The sequence below is a fragment of the Apaloderma vittatum genome, unplaced genomic scaffold (assembly GCF_000703405.1).
Source record: "Apaloderma vittatum isolate BGI_N311 unplaced genomic scaffold, ASM70340v1 scaffold13805, whole genome shotgun sequence".
Taxonomy (NCBI): Eukaryota; Metazoa; Chordata; class Aves; order Trogoniformes; family Trogonidae; genus Apaloderma; species Apaloderma vittatum.
Genome location: NW_009715544.1, coordinates 55,376 through 68,301, shown reverse-complemented (window position 1 = coordinate 68,301; position 12,926 = coordinate 55,376). Strand labels below are relative to the sequence as shown.

The 12,926-nt window shown below is 39.9% G+C and overlaps 1 protein-coding gene across 1 annotated transcript in view; it reads left to right on the top strand.

Moving 5' to 3' along the window:
* The window catches only part of TTC39A (tetratricopeptide repeat domain 39A), a 34,142-nt gene that overhangs the window by 5,683 nt on the left and 15,533 nt on the right, over positions 1-12,926 (top strand). The window contains exons 2-7 of the mRNA XM_009869197.1: positions 2,540-2,671; positions 2,997-3,073; positions 3,573-3,640; positions 5,985-6,049; positions 8,413-8,512; positions 9,287-9,352. Of these exons, the coding sequence (XP_009867499.1) occupies positions 2,540-2,671; positions 2,997-3,073; positions 3,573-3,640; positions 5,985-6,049; positions 8,413-8,512; positions 9,287-9,352 (508 nt within the window). The remainder of the gene's footprint in view (positions 1-2,539; positions 2,672-2,996; positions 3,074-3,572; positions 3,641-5,984; positions 6,050-8,412; positions 8,513-9,286; positions 9,353-12,926) is intronic.

Below are 12,926 nucleotides of genomic sequence, written 5' to 3'. Positions count from 1 at the left end.
AGGAAGCAGGGCTCCAGTACGCGTAGCGGTTGCTCCGGAGGACAAACACAAAACAGCGAATGCCCCCCCACTTCCCTCTTCCTTCTCCCTTTTATGTCTGAGCTGACGTCATATGGTATGGAATACCCCTTTGGTCAGTTTGGGTCAGCTGGCCCGGCTGTATCCCCTCCCGAGATGTTACCCACCCCCAGTCTACTGTTGGGGGAACATTGGAAAAAAAAAACCAAAACCACAGCCTTGGTGCTGTGTGAGCACTGCTCAGCAGTAGCCAAAACACTGGGGTGCTATCAACACCCTTCTAGCTACCACTCCAAGGAGAAAAATAAAAACAACCAGCACTGAGAGAGCTGCTATGGGAAGATTGACTCCACCTCAGCCTGACCCAATACAGCTATATCTGTTATTGTAAGCCCTAGATCTCAAAATATATATATATATGAAGAAATTGAGGATCATTTCGTCACCTGAATTTTACCTTGGTGATATTATTGCATAATGTCATTGAGAAGGGGTTACTTTAGGTGTAGACAAGGTTATTTTTTTACTCTGGAAAATACTAACCAAGTATCAGGGACTCCTGAGGGTACTTAAACGTATTTTATTCCATTGAGCAACAGAATTAATGTGTAATAATGTATGAATTGATAGAAAACTTAACTCACTGTAGTGACTTGGATCCCTTTATTAGAGTATTGATTAATGTAGAATTGTCTCACGTTATCCTTAAGATTCAATCCAAGTATCAAAACCTGGGGAGGCAAGTGTATTTCCAGGGGAGAAATTAAATAGCTTGAGGTGACTTTAAGATTTGGCTTTTCCCCTTAAAAAAACAACACTGAATCCAAGTGGTTGAGGTTGAAAGGGACCCCTCTGGAGGTCACATACGCAAGGTCACATACCACCTAGACACGGTTGCCCAGGACCACGTCCAGATGGCTTTTGATTATGTCCCAGGGTGCAGACTCTACAGGCTTTCTGGACAAGCTGTGCAGGTGCTTGGTCACCCCAAGAGTTAGAAAATGTTTCTGGATGTTCAGACAGAACCTCCTGTTGCAGTGTGTGCCCGTTGCCTCTGCTTCTGTCACTGGGCACCAATGAAAAGAGCCTGGCTCTGTCATCTTTGCGTCCTCCCTTCAGATATTTCTAGAAATTATAGAAACCTCTCTCTTCCAGGCAGACCAGTCCCAGTTTTCCCAGCCTTTTCTTACAGGATAGATGTTCCAGTCCCTTAACCATCCTCATTGCCTTTCACTGAGCTTTCTTGAGTACGTCCGTGTACTGGGGAGCCCAGAACGGGACCCGTCACAGCGGGTCTGGCCTCACCTGTGCTGAGCAGAGGGAAGGATCACCTCCCTCGACCTGCCGACAGCAGTGCTCCTCTTGACACAGCCCAGGCGCACTGCTGGCACACCACTTTCTCCTTCAAAGAAAAAGATAAGTAAGTGGCTCGTTTTGAGGAAAAAAACACCTGAAGTACATGTATTGAGAATAGGTGTACTGAGGGTGGAGATTTTGTTGAAAGGATATCCTTGTTTGACTGCAAGTGTATTTTAAAGTTCCCTGCCATATGGAGCTATCTGGCCCATTCCAAAAGTGTAAACAATTGAAATAGCAGTTGTTCCTCTTTAGCAGTATTTGTCTAAGTCATGCTCTTTGTCAGGGGTGAATTAGCAAGGTCTACTGAGAGTTTCTGTGGCAGAAATTCATCTGAGCTTGCACTTCAGTGTATTTCCCAAGTCGTCTTTATTGGACCTCAACGCCTGAAGATTTTAATTCATTTGTGAAGGATTATACCATACATAGGTACTGGCTAAATCTGTAAATGGGTGCAATATATAAACCCTTCTTTCTGCCAGAGGAAAGATGCTGATAATGGCTGCGTGTAGGAGTTAATTGTTTTCCTTGCACTAATGCCAAAGTTTTTTGCTTTCTGCAAAAAAGGCACTGTGTGAAATCCCACAGAATAATATTAAAGCTGAGCAGCTTGGGGTGGAAGTTTGGCAGAAGGGGAGAGGAGGAAGAAACTGTAGTGTTTGACATCAACTGGAATACTTGTGGTGGGAAGTTGTGTTTGAAAAACACTCTGCTTTGGCCATGGTTAGAGTATTGGGTTACTCATCTCCTTGAGTCTGTCCTGAATAAGTGTCCCAAATTAGAAGAAGAATATCTGGATTTGTGTCACATGTTGTAGTATTCATTAGATACTCCATTAAAAAAAAAATCTCATGATCCTGTCAGCCCAAATGATTAGCCAGGTGGTTAATTCCTGTACTTTACGTGTGTTAAATACCTGTCCTCAGCTCAGAATGGGAGCATTTTAGCACACCTTTTGCAATGGGAACTGTAGACATGATTTCCTGTACAAATCTCAAATCTATTAGTATTTCTTGTTTATTCTGCATGTTCTTTGTGTTTGATTTCTAATTCATTTAGACCTCCTTCCTACCAGGCTGATAAGTGTCTGGAATTAGATTTATTGGTGTTTTAAAAGTAATTAGGTACTAAATCAGCTGTGCTTTGCATCGTATTTTTCTTTCAGGACTAAAGACAGTATGTATCATGCACTGACTTACGCCACCATATTGGAAATGCAAGCTATGATGACATTTGACCCTCAGGACATACTGAATGCAGGAAACACAATGAAGGAAGCTCAAGCCACCTGTCAAAAGTAAGTGTAGAGCAATTCGGTTAATGAGTAGTCCCTTCATGCACGCATACACATACAAAATAAATGAAAAAACAAAAGCAAAACACAAAACGCCTTATCCCCTTCGTTCATCAGTTTTTGGCATGTGAAGGGTAAAACAGGGATCCCAGGGTCATGCTGACTAACCTCTGCATGGAATGTGCCAAAGTTTATGTATGTGGTGAGGTGGTGAGGGGTTGGTAAGCACTAGAGATATGTCAGTGACTGGATGGGTGGCCAGCTGACAGATCCTGCTCTCTGTTGTTGACATTTCATGCTCACAATAACCAAACTGGCTTTTCTTCAGATTTAGGAAGAAATCTACAGTAGCCGATTCTATCAACAACCTTGTGCATAGGCAAAGCCTTGAACACTTTACTGAAGGTAATGTTATCTCTAAATGCATAGTTTTCCTCTTTTTTGCTGCCATTCCAGTTGTGTAGGATTGTTCACCCAATATGATTTTGCAAATTGTGAGCTCATTGACAAAATCACGGATTTGGTGTTTCCAAAATTGCTGGGTTAGTGTTTTGACAATTGCTGTATCACTACATCCACAATCACTGTTTTGTTGATTGATGACTGACTCAGCATTTCCAAAAATCGCTCAGTAAAGAAGTACCTAGAAACAAGTACTGAAATGCCTAGAAACATTCTAGATCCAGGAATTCCCAGAAAGCACCAGAAAAATTCCTGCAGAATTTCTGTAAACATGTGCCACATCCATCTGGAGTTCCTTTGGTAGTCTAGAACTGAAATGCTACAGCAAATTCGGAAAAGTTTTTTCTTATGTTGAGCTTTGTGATCTTATTCATATATTTATGAGCTAAGCGTTACTTTTGTCTGATTGCTTTGTGTTTTCCCCTCCTCCATGTGACACTAGAGGAAATCCATGCAGAAATTTGCTATGCTGAGTGTTTACTTCAGAGAGCAGCCCTCACATTCCTCCAGGTATGGATTTCTGTGTGGCTCTTTGGGGGGGAAAAAAAGTACACACCATACAGGTTTCTTTTCCTAAAATTAATGAAATAGTAGAAGACCATTGTTTGACCTAATAGTGTAAGACTCTTTCACCTAGATTAAACCTGGGTTTTATCTGGATGAGACAGTAAAATGTTTTATTATCCACCATGATTATCTAAAAATACTTAATTCGATACGTGCAGCACCATGTACCCTATCACACCTTTGTCCAGTCCCTGTAGGATGTATGAAATGTAACTGCAATAAGCACAGATTTTCAAATACACTGGATGTTGGGGTTTCAGAATTAAACATACACACAAAAGATGGTCATTGAAGCGGTGCTGTGCTGGAATGCAAGCGAGACTTTTGTTTGTCAGGCTGGTGTTTGCTTTCCCAAGACTGCTTTCTCACTTGTTTATTCTTGAACAGCTGTTATGGTCTGCAGAGCCATTAGGCTTCACACATGCTTTTTGCATAACGCTGCTCCACATCTTTAAAAGAGGGGGAGCTCTCCCTCTTCACTAAATTTTATCTGTCTGTACTAATGAAGCTTGATTTGTTTGGTGGATCGACATTAGCAATACTTACTTGGGCTCCAACTTGCAATTTAAATTGTTAATCATAGCTGAAATAACTGATTTTTCTTCTTGATTTGGCTACACTTTCTATATGACAGTGGGCCTCTATCTATGCAGAGGGGATAAAAAAAAGTCGTATTCACAAAGGACTTCTGCTTCATGGCTCAAAGATGCTGATAGAGAATGAAATGCAGGTGGTGATTTTATAGTGTTTGGGAGCCAGATGGGCTCTGATTTATGTTACTTCTGATAGTTTATGAACCATATGTAACCTTTTTCAGTGATCTGACGTGCCCCTCTGCTAGAAATTATTGCTGCTTAGCAAAACCAGTAGTCAGAGTAGCTTCTGAAGATTTTTAGTGCTGATGATGGTGACTTTGTGTGTTTAATTTTTCATGAGCACATTAACTGGTTTTAAAAATTAAACAAAGGCTGTGGACTATTCTCATGTTGATTATCTCTGTTGTTGGTATCATAAGTATTCTGAATTTAGATGTTTTAATACCATATGTGTTACTCTTTCCATTTTCCATTCAAAGGAACAAATATAACAACCTTTACATTTGGTTAGGTGCCCCCCTGCCCAGTTGCTCTGTATTTTGTTAGTGTGTGACTGGGTTTCAAGTCTGGGGATACATCATAAGGAATTACATGTTCATTTATGGTGCACAGTTTCTGTCCTCAGTTACCACTCCTGATAATGTTACTTAAGGATGGCTGTAAGGGACATGGGCTAGTGCCTCTGCCCACCAGTTCAGGTCTTCCTGTTCTAGTTTATAGAAAGCAAAGTCTGAAAGAAGTTCAGCTGTAACTTTGATTGGGTTGAGTTATCTTCCAGACTTACAGGAGGATGGAAAACTCTCAGAGGCTTTGATAAGCACAATTGGGCCCTGTTTCCTTAACAATAACAGTAAAACAGCCAAATGTTCGTCTAGTCAGTGCTATTTTCTCTATAACGCTTCATACAGCCTCTTAAAATACCATCACAGAAAAATCATCTGCTAAAGCACATGTAGCCTTCCTATCCCAGAGTAATAGCAGATATCAGAACAAACCAGAATGACAGCTTATGTACGGTGAGTGAGGCAAGAAACTGCCACCAGAAATTTATGAGACTAAAGAGTTCTCTACTTTGGGATACAACTCTAAACCAGTAGTCCCCCAGATACACTGTGCTGTAAGTTTTCTGTTCATTATAGTTTGTTATGTAATGTGTTACCATTCTAGTATATATCTCATTGTTAATTGAATATTCAGGCCAGAAAAAGCATATCCTGTGTAAGTTTTCTTACCCTGCTTCCTTTTTAGGATTTGAAATGGTTCTCTGGAGGCTCCTGAGGACAGGCAGTTATTTTTATCTGGTGCTGAGCCAGGAAACGTTCAGATCTTAACTGTGCTAAAGGACAAATGAGAGAAAGCTATTTTCTGAAACAGCCGGGTATACGTGCACCTTAGGTGCTACTCATTAGCTTAGTCCTTGTGATCATTAATGCAAATTCAGATGGTCCAAAGTTCACGAGGACTAAACTAATCACATAAAGCATCAAAATAAAGTGTATCTGTCTGAACAGAGTAAAAATATTTTAATGTAGAAAGACCATCCTAAATCCATGTATTATTTCTGAGAGACTTTTCTTGTCTGTGTCATAATGGTTATGTTCAAGGCATGTGTTCATCTCCAGAAGGCAAAAGCTCTTTATAACGCGTACAAATTCATATTGCTAATGCCGAGTGCGTTTCCTTTCATACAGGATGAGAATATGGTTAGCTTCATAAAAGGAGGCATCAAAGTCCGTAACAGTTACCAAACATACAGGTGAGTCTGGGTGATGATGTGATTAGGCGTATTCTCTCAGTAAAAAGTGCTGCTGGTCAAATTGTCCAATTCACAAATTAAATACCATTGTGTTTATTGCAGACTTTATTGTGGTCCTCAGCCTTTCTCAGCCCCCACAAATTCCTCCTTTGCATAATAAATTATGATTTGGATTTTAAAGATAGTGGACCCTGACCTTGGTTACTCCCCAAGGTTTGCCTACTTCGAATACTATATTCTAGAACTTAGCTCAAAAAATAACTGAACTGAATGATGCAGCGCCCATTGTATCTGCACAGCACAATTTGGAGGTCTCTCAGTCAATAAGTGTATGAGATGGCATTTCTTTTATAGTTCTAGCTGCAGCTTTTTGGAACATTAAAAACCAGTAGCTGAAGCACAAGTAATTCCATAATAAATGCGTGAAACTAAAAAAAAATTCAGAGTCAATAAACTGAAGTGCTTGCAATCAAATAAAGATTAAACAAATTTACAGAAAATAGTTTCATAGGAGTTAGTTAGCATAGTAAAATAGATGCAGTCTCTCCGCGTCATGACGTCCCTGAGCAGTCGATTCCTAGAGGATGCTTTTCCAAGCATATGCCACCTAGTGAAATATTTGGTTAGCTGGACTTTTAATCTGGTTAAGTATGGCAGTTGTTCTACTCTAAAGAGAAGATACCTGCTATTGAAAATTATAAGCAGGGTTGCTTATCTGAATTCACAGTAAGCATCTGCTTAAGCAGGTTTCATTCAGGAAGTTACAGAGAGCTACGTTTGACATGTGCAAAAGGTCTTGAAGTGCAGTAGTAAATTCTGAAAATTACATTAAAATGTACTCCCATGGGAGGCAGACTCAGTTGTGCCTCAGTACATTAAGATCTACTCTGGTACATGTGAAAACAAAGTGTTACAAATCTAGTAGCTCTTAGGTGGACTTCAGAAATATGCTAATAGTAACTTGCATATTACTAAGACGTGTATTTTGACAAAGAGAAATTATGTGTGTGAGCTTGCCGGTTGGGATTTTTGTACTGTACCTTTGACGTGGGAAGCAGTAGTTTGCAGTTTTGGTGAGAGCACAGTGCAGCAGGTTACAGAGAAAACAAGGGAATATGGAAATACGAGCAGTTGCTTTTAGTTGATCAGTATTTTTAACAACATAATTTGTGACAAAAAAAGATGTCTTTCCTTTTGCAGTGGTACTGCTTGATAATCTGCAACAACAGCAGCCCTGAAAAAGACAGGAGGAGTGAATGTTGCAAAGATTCCGAGTTTTAAAAACTCTTTCAGGGAGGAAAGTAACTGTACACCATAAAAAAGATAGAGTGGAAACAGTAATTCAGAAGGAAACATCATTTGCTTGTTAGTGAATAAAAAGCATCAGACGACTTTCGCAGTAGCATGGACTTATTTAACTTTCACTTTTTGAAATTATTCATATATGCATATTTTATTTTAATTTAGGACTTTTACACAGAACAACCACATAAAGTCACATATCTAGTGGACACAAAGCAGCATCCAGTCCAGGTTCTCCAGAAGTGTACTGAGGGGGCCAGAGCTCACCGTGTCCTTTACTGGTGTGGGTTGGGGGCCACTCTGTAAGCACAGCTTCATTGTAAAGGCTGCGATCGCAACGAACACTCCTGTGTCTGCTGGCAACAGCCAGCAGCTAAAAGCATGGCAGCCTCCACACGAATAAGTGGCTGCCATTCAAAGTGGTTTTCTTCTCCTGGTAATGAATAAAATAAACTACAATAAGCGTGAAAAACACGTAGCTATAGAAAACTTGGAGACAAAACAGATTCAAATCCAGCTGGACCACATGGGGAAATTAAGGGACACAACAAAGTTGAGACCTATGAAACTTAGAAAAAGAAATGAAGAGTAATTTCCCATGTACCTACCCATTTAAAAATGCTTCTTTTTCTATATATAACGAAATGTACTTTTGGATGAACGTGCATAAAAAGGGAATACTTAATCTAGGGATTAGTGAAACTCAAATTTGCTTATTTAAATTTAATTCTCCTGCACTGCCACATCATCTCTTTTTGCAGTAATGAAGGTTGATGTTGCTCCCAACATTTTCAGATGGAAATGAGATTGCAAGTTGAATATCTTTATTTGATAGGAATTAATCTCCAGGACTTCCTATTTTTTAATTGATAGTAATGTAACAGAAATAATTTCTTGAGAAATCCAACAGAATGTTGTAGGTGGTGTTCACCTGGGTGAGAGAGAAATTGGCCTTTTTTGAACTACTGTATAGTTCAAGGTAATTGGGTCACTTTCTTACTGAATTGTAATTAATCATTTTATTTACTGACAATGTTACAATCAATCTTGTGCATTTTCAGGGAGCTGGACAGTCTCATTCAGTCGCCACATTATGTCAAAGGAGAGAACCATCTTCATTTTGAGGGAGGTGTAAAACTTGGAGTTGGAGCATTTAATCTGGTATGTACCAACAGTTTTTCACTTGAGCAGCAACCTCCTGAAAATGATCTTAACTTAAATACCTGAGAAGTTCCACTGGCATCATTGTTACTAATCATCTGGTTAAAAATATCTGAATTTGTCGACTTCCATTTGCTTTTTAACTGACACTTGGGAAGCAACGAAGGACTTGGCTGTTAGGAAGACAGTTGGTGGGGCAGGGTACATGACTGGGGCTGAGGGTGCTGCTCAGGCCACTGTGGGCTGTTGTTTAGTTTCTGGCCAGAAAGCAGGTGGTCAAATAGTCCAGGACAGTTCCTGATATGTTGGAGAGGTGTTGACCCAGAGGTGATGAGGGCTGGCATGATTGTTCAGGTGATGAGCTGCAGAAAAGTGCTTGGTGCTTCCCCTTGCTTGCATTATTTTACATGAGTCTGGCACGTGCCCATATGTTAGATTTCCTGCACAAAGAACAAATATGTGCTGTGTGGTGTGCACCCAGTGTTTCAGAAACATCCAAGAAGTGCTGGAGTTACTAAGCATGTGCTGTGTAAACATGTTCCTGGGCAGGGAATCCTGGAGGCACCGGGTCTCTGCGTTAAACAAATATTTCTGTTTAAATTGTAAGTAAAATATAGCACGTATTCACATTTATCCGTGAAACTGGCAAGTGTTTGAAGACGATTTTAGTAATTTTAGTGAGTGTTTCCCATGACTGGAAAAGTTGTAGGAAGCAGCTGGTAGCTGAGAGGCAGAAAGCCTACTGCTGCTTAACTGTCACATTTCTTTCTGTAGACCTTATCGATGTTTCCCACACGGATTCTGAGATTACTGGAGTTTGTTGGATTTTCTGGAAACAAGGTAAGTGTAAACTAAATATTACTGGCACGTTCCTCTCACTCCAAGTTAAAAAATGGAGTTTCTCTGTTCTTCTTCACTTCAGCTGTTACCCTCTGAAACACGCTGTTCAGTGTTGGCACTGATGCTTTCATGGAGCTCAGTTTTCCTTTATATTTTTGTCTGAACTGTTACACTTTGAAGATTGTGATATTATTATTCCATGATTATACAGTTGTGAAACATGATAAAGGCAATGGCTAGTACAATGATGTTGACATATTTAGTTTTTTAGTTAATATTCTTCTGATCTATGCTTGTGCTTAGAAATCCATAGCCAAAAGTGTATTCTTAGCCTATAATGTGTTAGCTTACCTGATGATTACTGTCCTTGTTATCTGAATATGTCACCGACAGATTTCTGCATGATATCCGCTTGGTGGGGAGAGAAAATTTTCATTTCATTTCTGATCTTTTTTTCTCCGTGTCTTTAATAGCAACTGATAACTTGAGTGTGGCACCTAAATTCTCTTTGCCTAAAAGAGCAAGTGCTTTTTTGCCTAGAGAATAACCAGTCTGACCTGTGTTGTTTTGTGCATGCAGTTTTAAGGACGGAAGTTTAGTGATGAAGCACCAGTAAACTCACATGAACCTGAGTTGTTCTGCAGGGCAGATGCACAGAAAGTGCTGTGTTAGTTTTTTGTGAATTTATTGTTTCAAAATAGGATACTAAATTGATGGGACTGTGTTGGCCTTGATACTGTGTACCTGCCCTTGTGTCTCATTCTACCAGCAGAAAATGAGATTCACTCAAAGTTGGATTCTTGGATTTAAGAAAATATGGTCCATTTGACATAAACCAATTAGTCATGTTTATTTTATAAATGCTTGGTAAGGTAAGTGTTTTATGTCCTGCAGATACACCAAAAGCTGTATAAACAAGTTAAGGTTTAACTCTTTCGTAATGCTTTCTGTTTACAAAACAAATTTCAAGGAGAAAAATATTTTCTTAATTGGAGCTGCAACCTTAGGTGACAGATGGATGAATGTGATCACCGTTTTATTAGTTTACAGGACGGATCTCAGGTTTGAAAATAAAATGTCTAGTTTAAAAGCAAGGAGCTTTTGGCTGAGTGTGGATTAGAACTTGGAAATTTCCAGGAGCTAACCAGGAGCTGTTTCACAAGTAGTAAAGGCAAAAATCAAGTAATTCTACCTGCCAGTTACGAAAGCAAAGAGCATCTAAGGCAAAATATTCCCTTAAAAATGTAAAAACAATTCATGTACCAACAGAGTTCTGAGAATACTTTGCTGGACACTCATCTCATTACTGTAGATGAAAATTGTCCCTGTAATTGAATTTCAGTTGTTTTCTTTTGGCTCTGCGATTTCTTGTATGGCTATGAGTGGGCTGATATTTTTGCTGATGAGTCAGCTCCTGTTCCAGTTTTTTAATAACCCACTGAAGCATGACCTGGATTACCATAAATTTAAGCAAAAAAACTCCTGTCTGCACACCACAGAAAAGGAGTATTTTAAACATGTTGATCAAAGTTCATTGATGGTCATTTGCCTTCACATCCTAAAAAAAAGTCTTTCTGCATTTAACATTTGTGAGTCAGGTGCCTGAAGCCAAAAGCAAAATTGCAATTGCATTTTTTCCCCAAAGCTTGGAAGCTGTCCCCTGCAGTACGGACAGGAGTCTAGAAGGTGACAGAGGAGATGGAAAGTTTGTGTGTCGTGGGCTGCACCCCATCCAGAAGAAAGGAGTTTTGAATACATCTATGTGTTATCTTGCAGTCACTTCCATTAAATGCTCATGGTGAGCATCAGTTTGTGCAAAAGATAAAAGAGCCATCGTTAGTGCCTTGCGCTGTTTACAGTTTACCTGGGAGAGCTGCAGTGCACTGGAGGACAGCTTGGGTCATGTGTTTATTAAAACTGGATATAAAATGATGTTGTGATATCTTCCACAACACTAATCTGCCTTGAAGCCAGCAGATTTGCCCCTAGGGACTCTGTCTCTCAGATACATCATGTCTGATAGTAAATGAGGACATGCCCAAAGCTCCATTACTTCCCAAGCCATGTGTGGGTACTGGGGACAACATGATCAACTTAACAGCAGTCTGGAGTCTCAAAATAGTAGATGGGATAAGATCAATAAAGTATAAAAGTAGCCTGAGGCCACATTTGTTCCCTTCCAGTCCGAGATGTGCCAGTCATGCCCTTCTCACTGTTCAAGCTCTTCCCTCTATCATTAGTCAAAATACAGGCTTGTTTGTGTTTCTTGGCACACACTCTGCGTTTGGACTTTGAGGTTCAATGCAGTTTTGCCCAATTTCATGAGAAATTTTTTGCAGGTGGGGGTATGTAATGTAGATGGTCAGGTGCCCTGGGCTGGGGAGGCATAGCTCCCTCCCTTGCTGGGCAGAGGTGGAGTGTGTGTCCCACCTGGACTTCTTGTGTTTAATGATAACTCCTGATATGAGATCAGAAGAGTCCTTGCTCTGTCTTCCTTGGAAGCATTGAACCCTTCTTACTGACTGCTCTGCTGGGTCTCAGGCTAGTATTTGCTCTTGTTCTTCTGTTGTAGATAATTACAAAAGTTGTGCTGCTGAACTGTAGAAAAGTTTGGCGTTACCCCGCCGTATGTTAAGTGCAATTTGTCAATGGGTCAGATGACAGCATGATTTCAGGGAAAGGCAGGAGAACTTTCAGGTAGAACCAGTTTCTTTCAAATTACACTTTTTAGTGTGGGAAGACTTTCCTCCCAAAGCAGCTGAGCTGGAGAATATTTTTGATGTGTGGATTTGTAATAAATTGAATTCTAGCTCCTCACTAAGCATCTTTTTGAATTGCATTTTGGTCTTTTCTGCAAATTGAAAATGAAGGTTAAATCTAAAATTATTTCATGGGATACATTCAGATGTCTTGTCTACCAGTTTGATTAGTCATTTCTTTGTAAATGCTGTTCGTAGTATCCATCCTCCTTGCTAAGCCTGCAGTAATGTGATCAAGTCGTGGGACGTGAACAGTGACCTTGCTTTGCTTTCATTGTCAAGATGCCTGATTAAAAGAGAATGATTTAAAAATATCATTCAAGAGCTTTTGCTTCAGGAAAGTAGATGGATTTTAGCCAGCAACAACTAAAATAAATATGAACCAGTCTTGGTGTTGTCTGATAGTGATTTTGAGCATTGTCCTTGTTCGTCCTGCATTCACTGTGGGAATCCCCACTGCTCGTGTGGAGAGTCCTGAATGACAGAGCATTGGGTGTCCTGGGACAAGGATCAAATCAATGAGATACTGATCTAATATAGCGTAGTGACAGTCTTGGGAATTAAGAGGTTGTGGGATGTTACAAGTAACTTGCACAGAAAGGTGAGAGTTACTGTATTGAACCACATTTTTCTCTAAGAAGTTTCACTGTTCCCTGCTCTGCGTTGAACCTTATGCCCTTCACTTATATTTTATCTGAAAACAAAACCTAAATGTGTTAATAACATTTAAGTATTTTTGAGAAATTACGAGCACTTACTGCCTTGACATCTGTTTCAGATTCTAGCAATATGCCCTGCAATACAGGTTGTTTGGA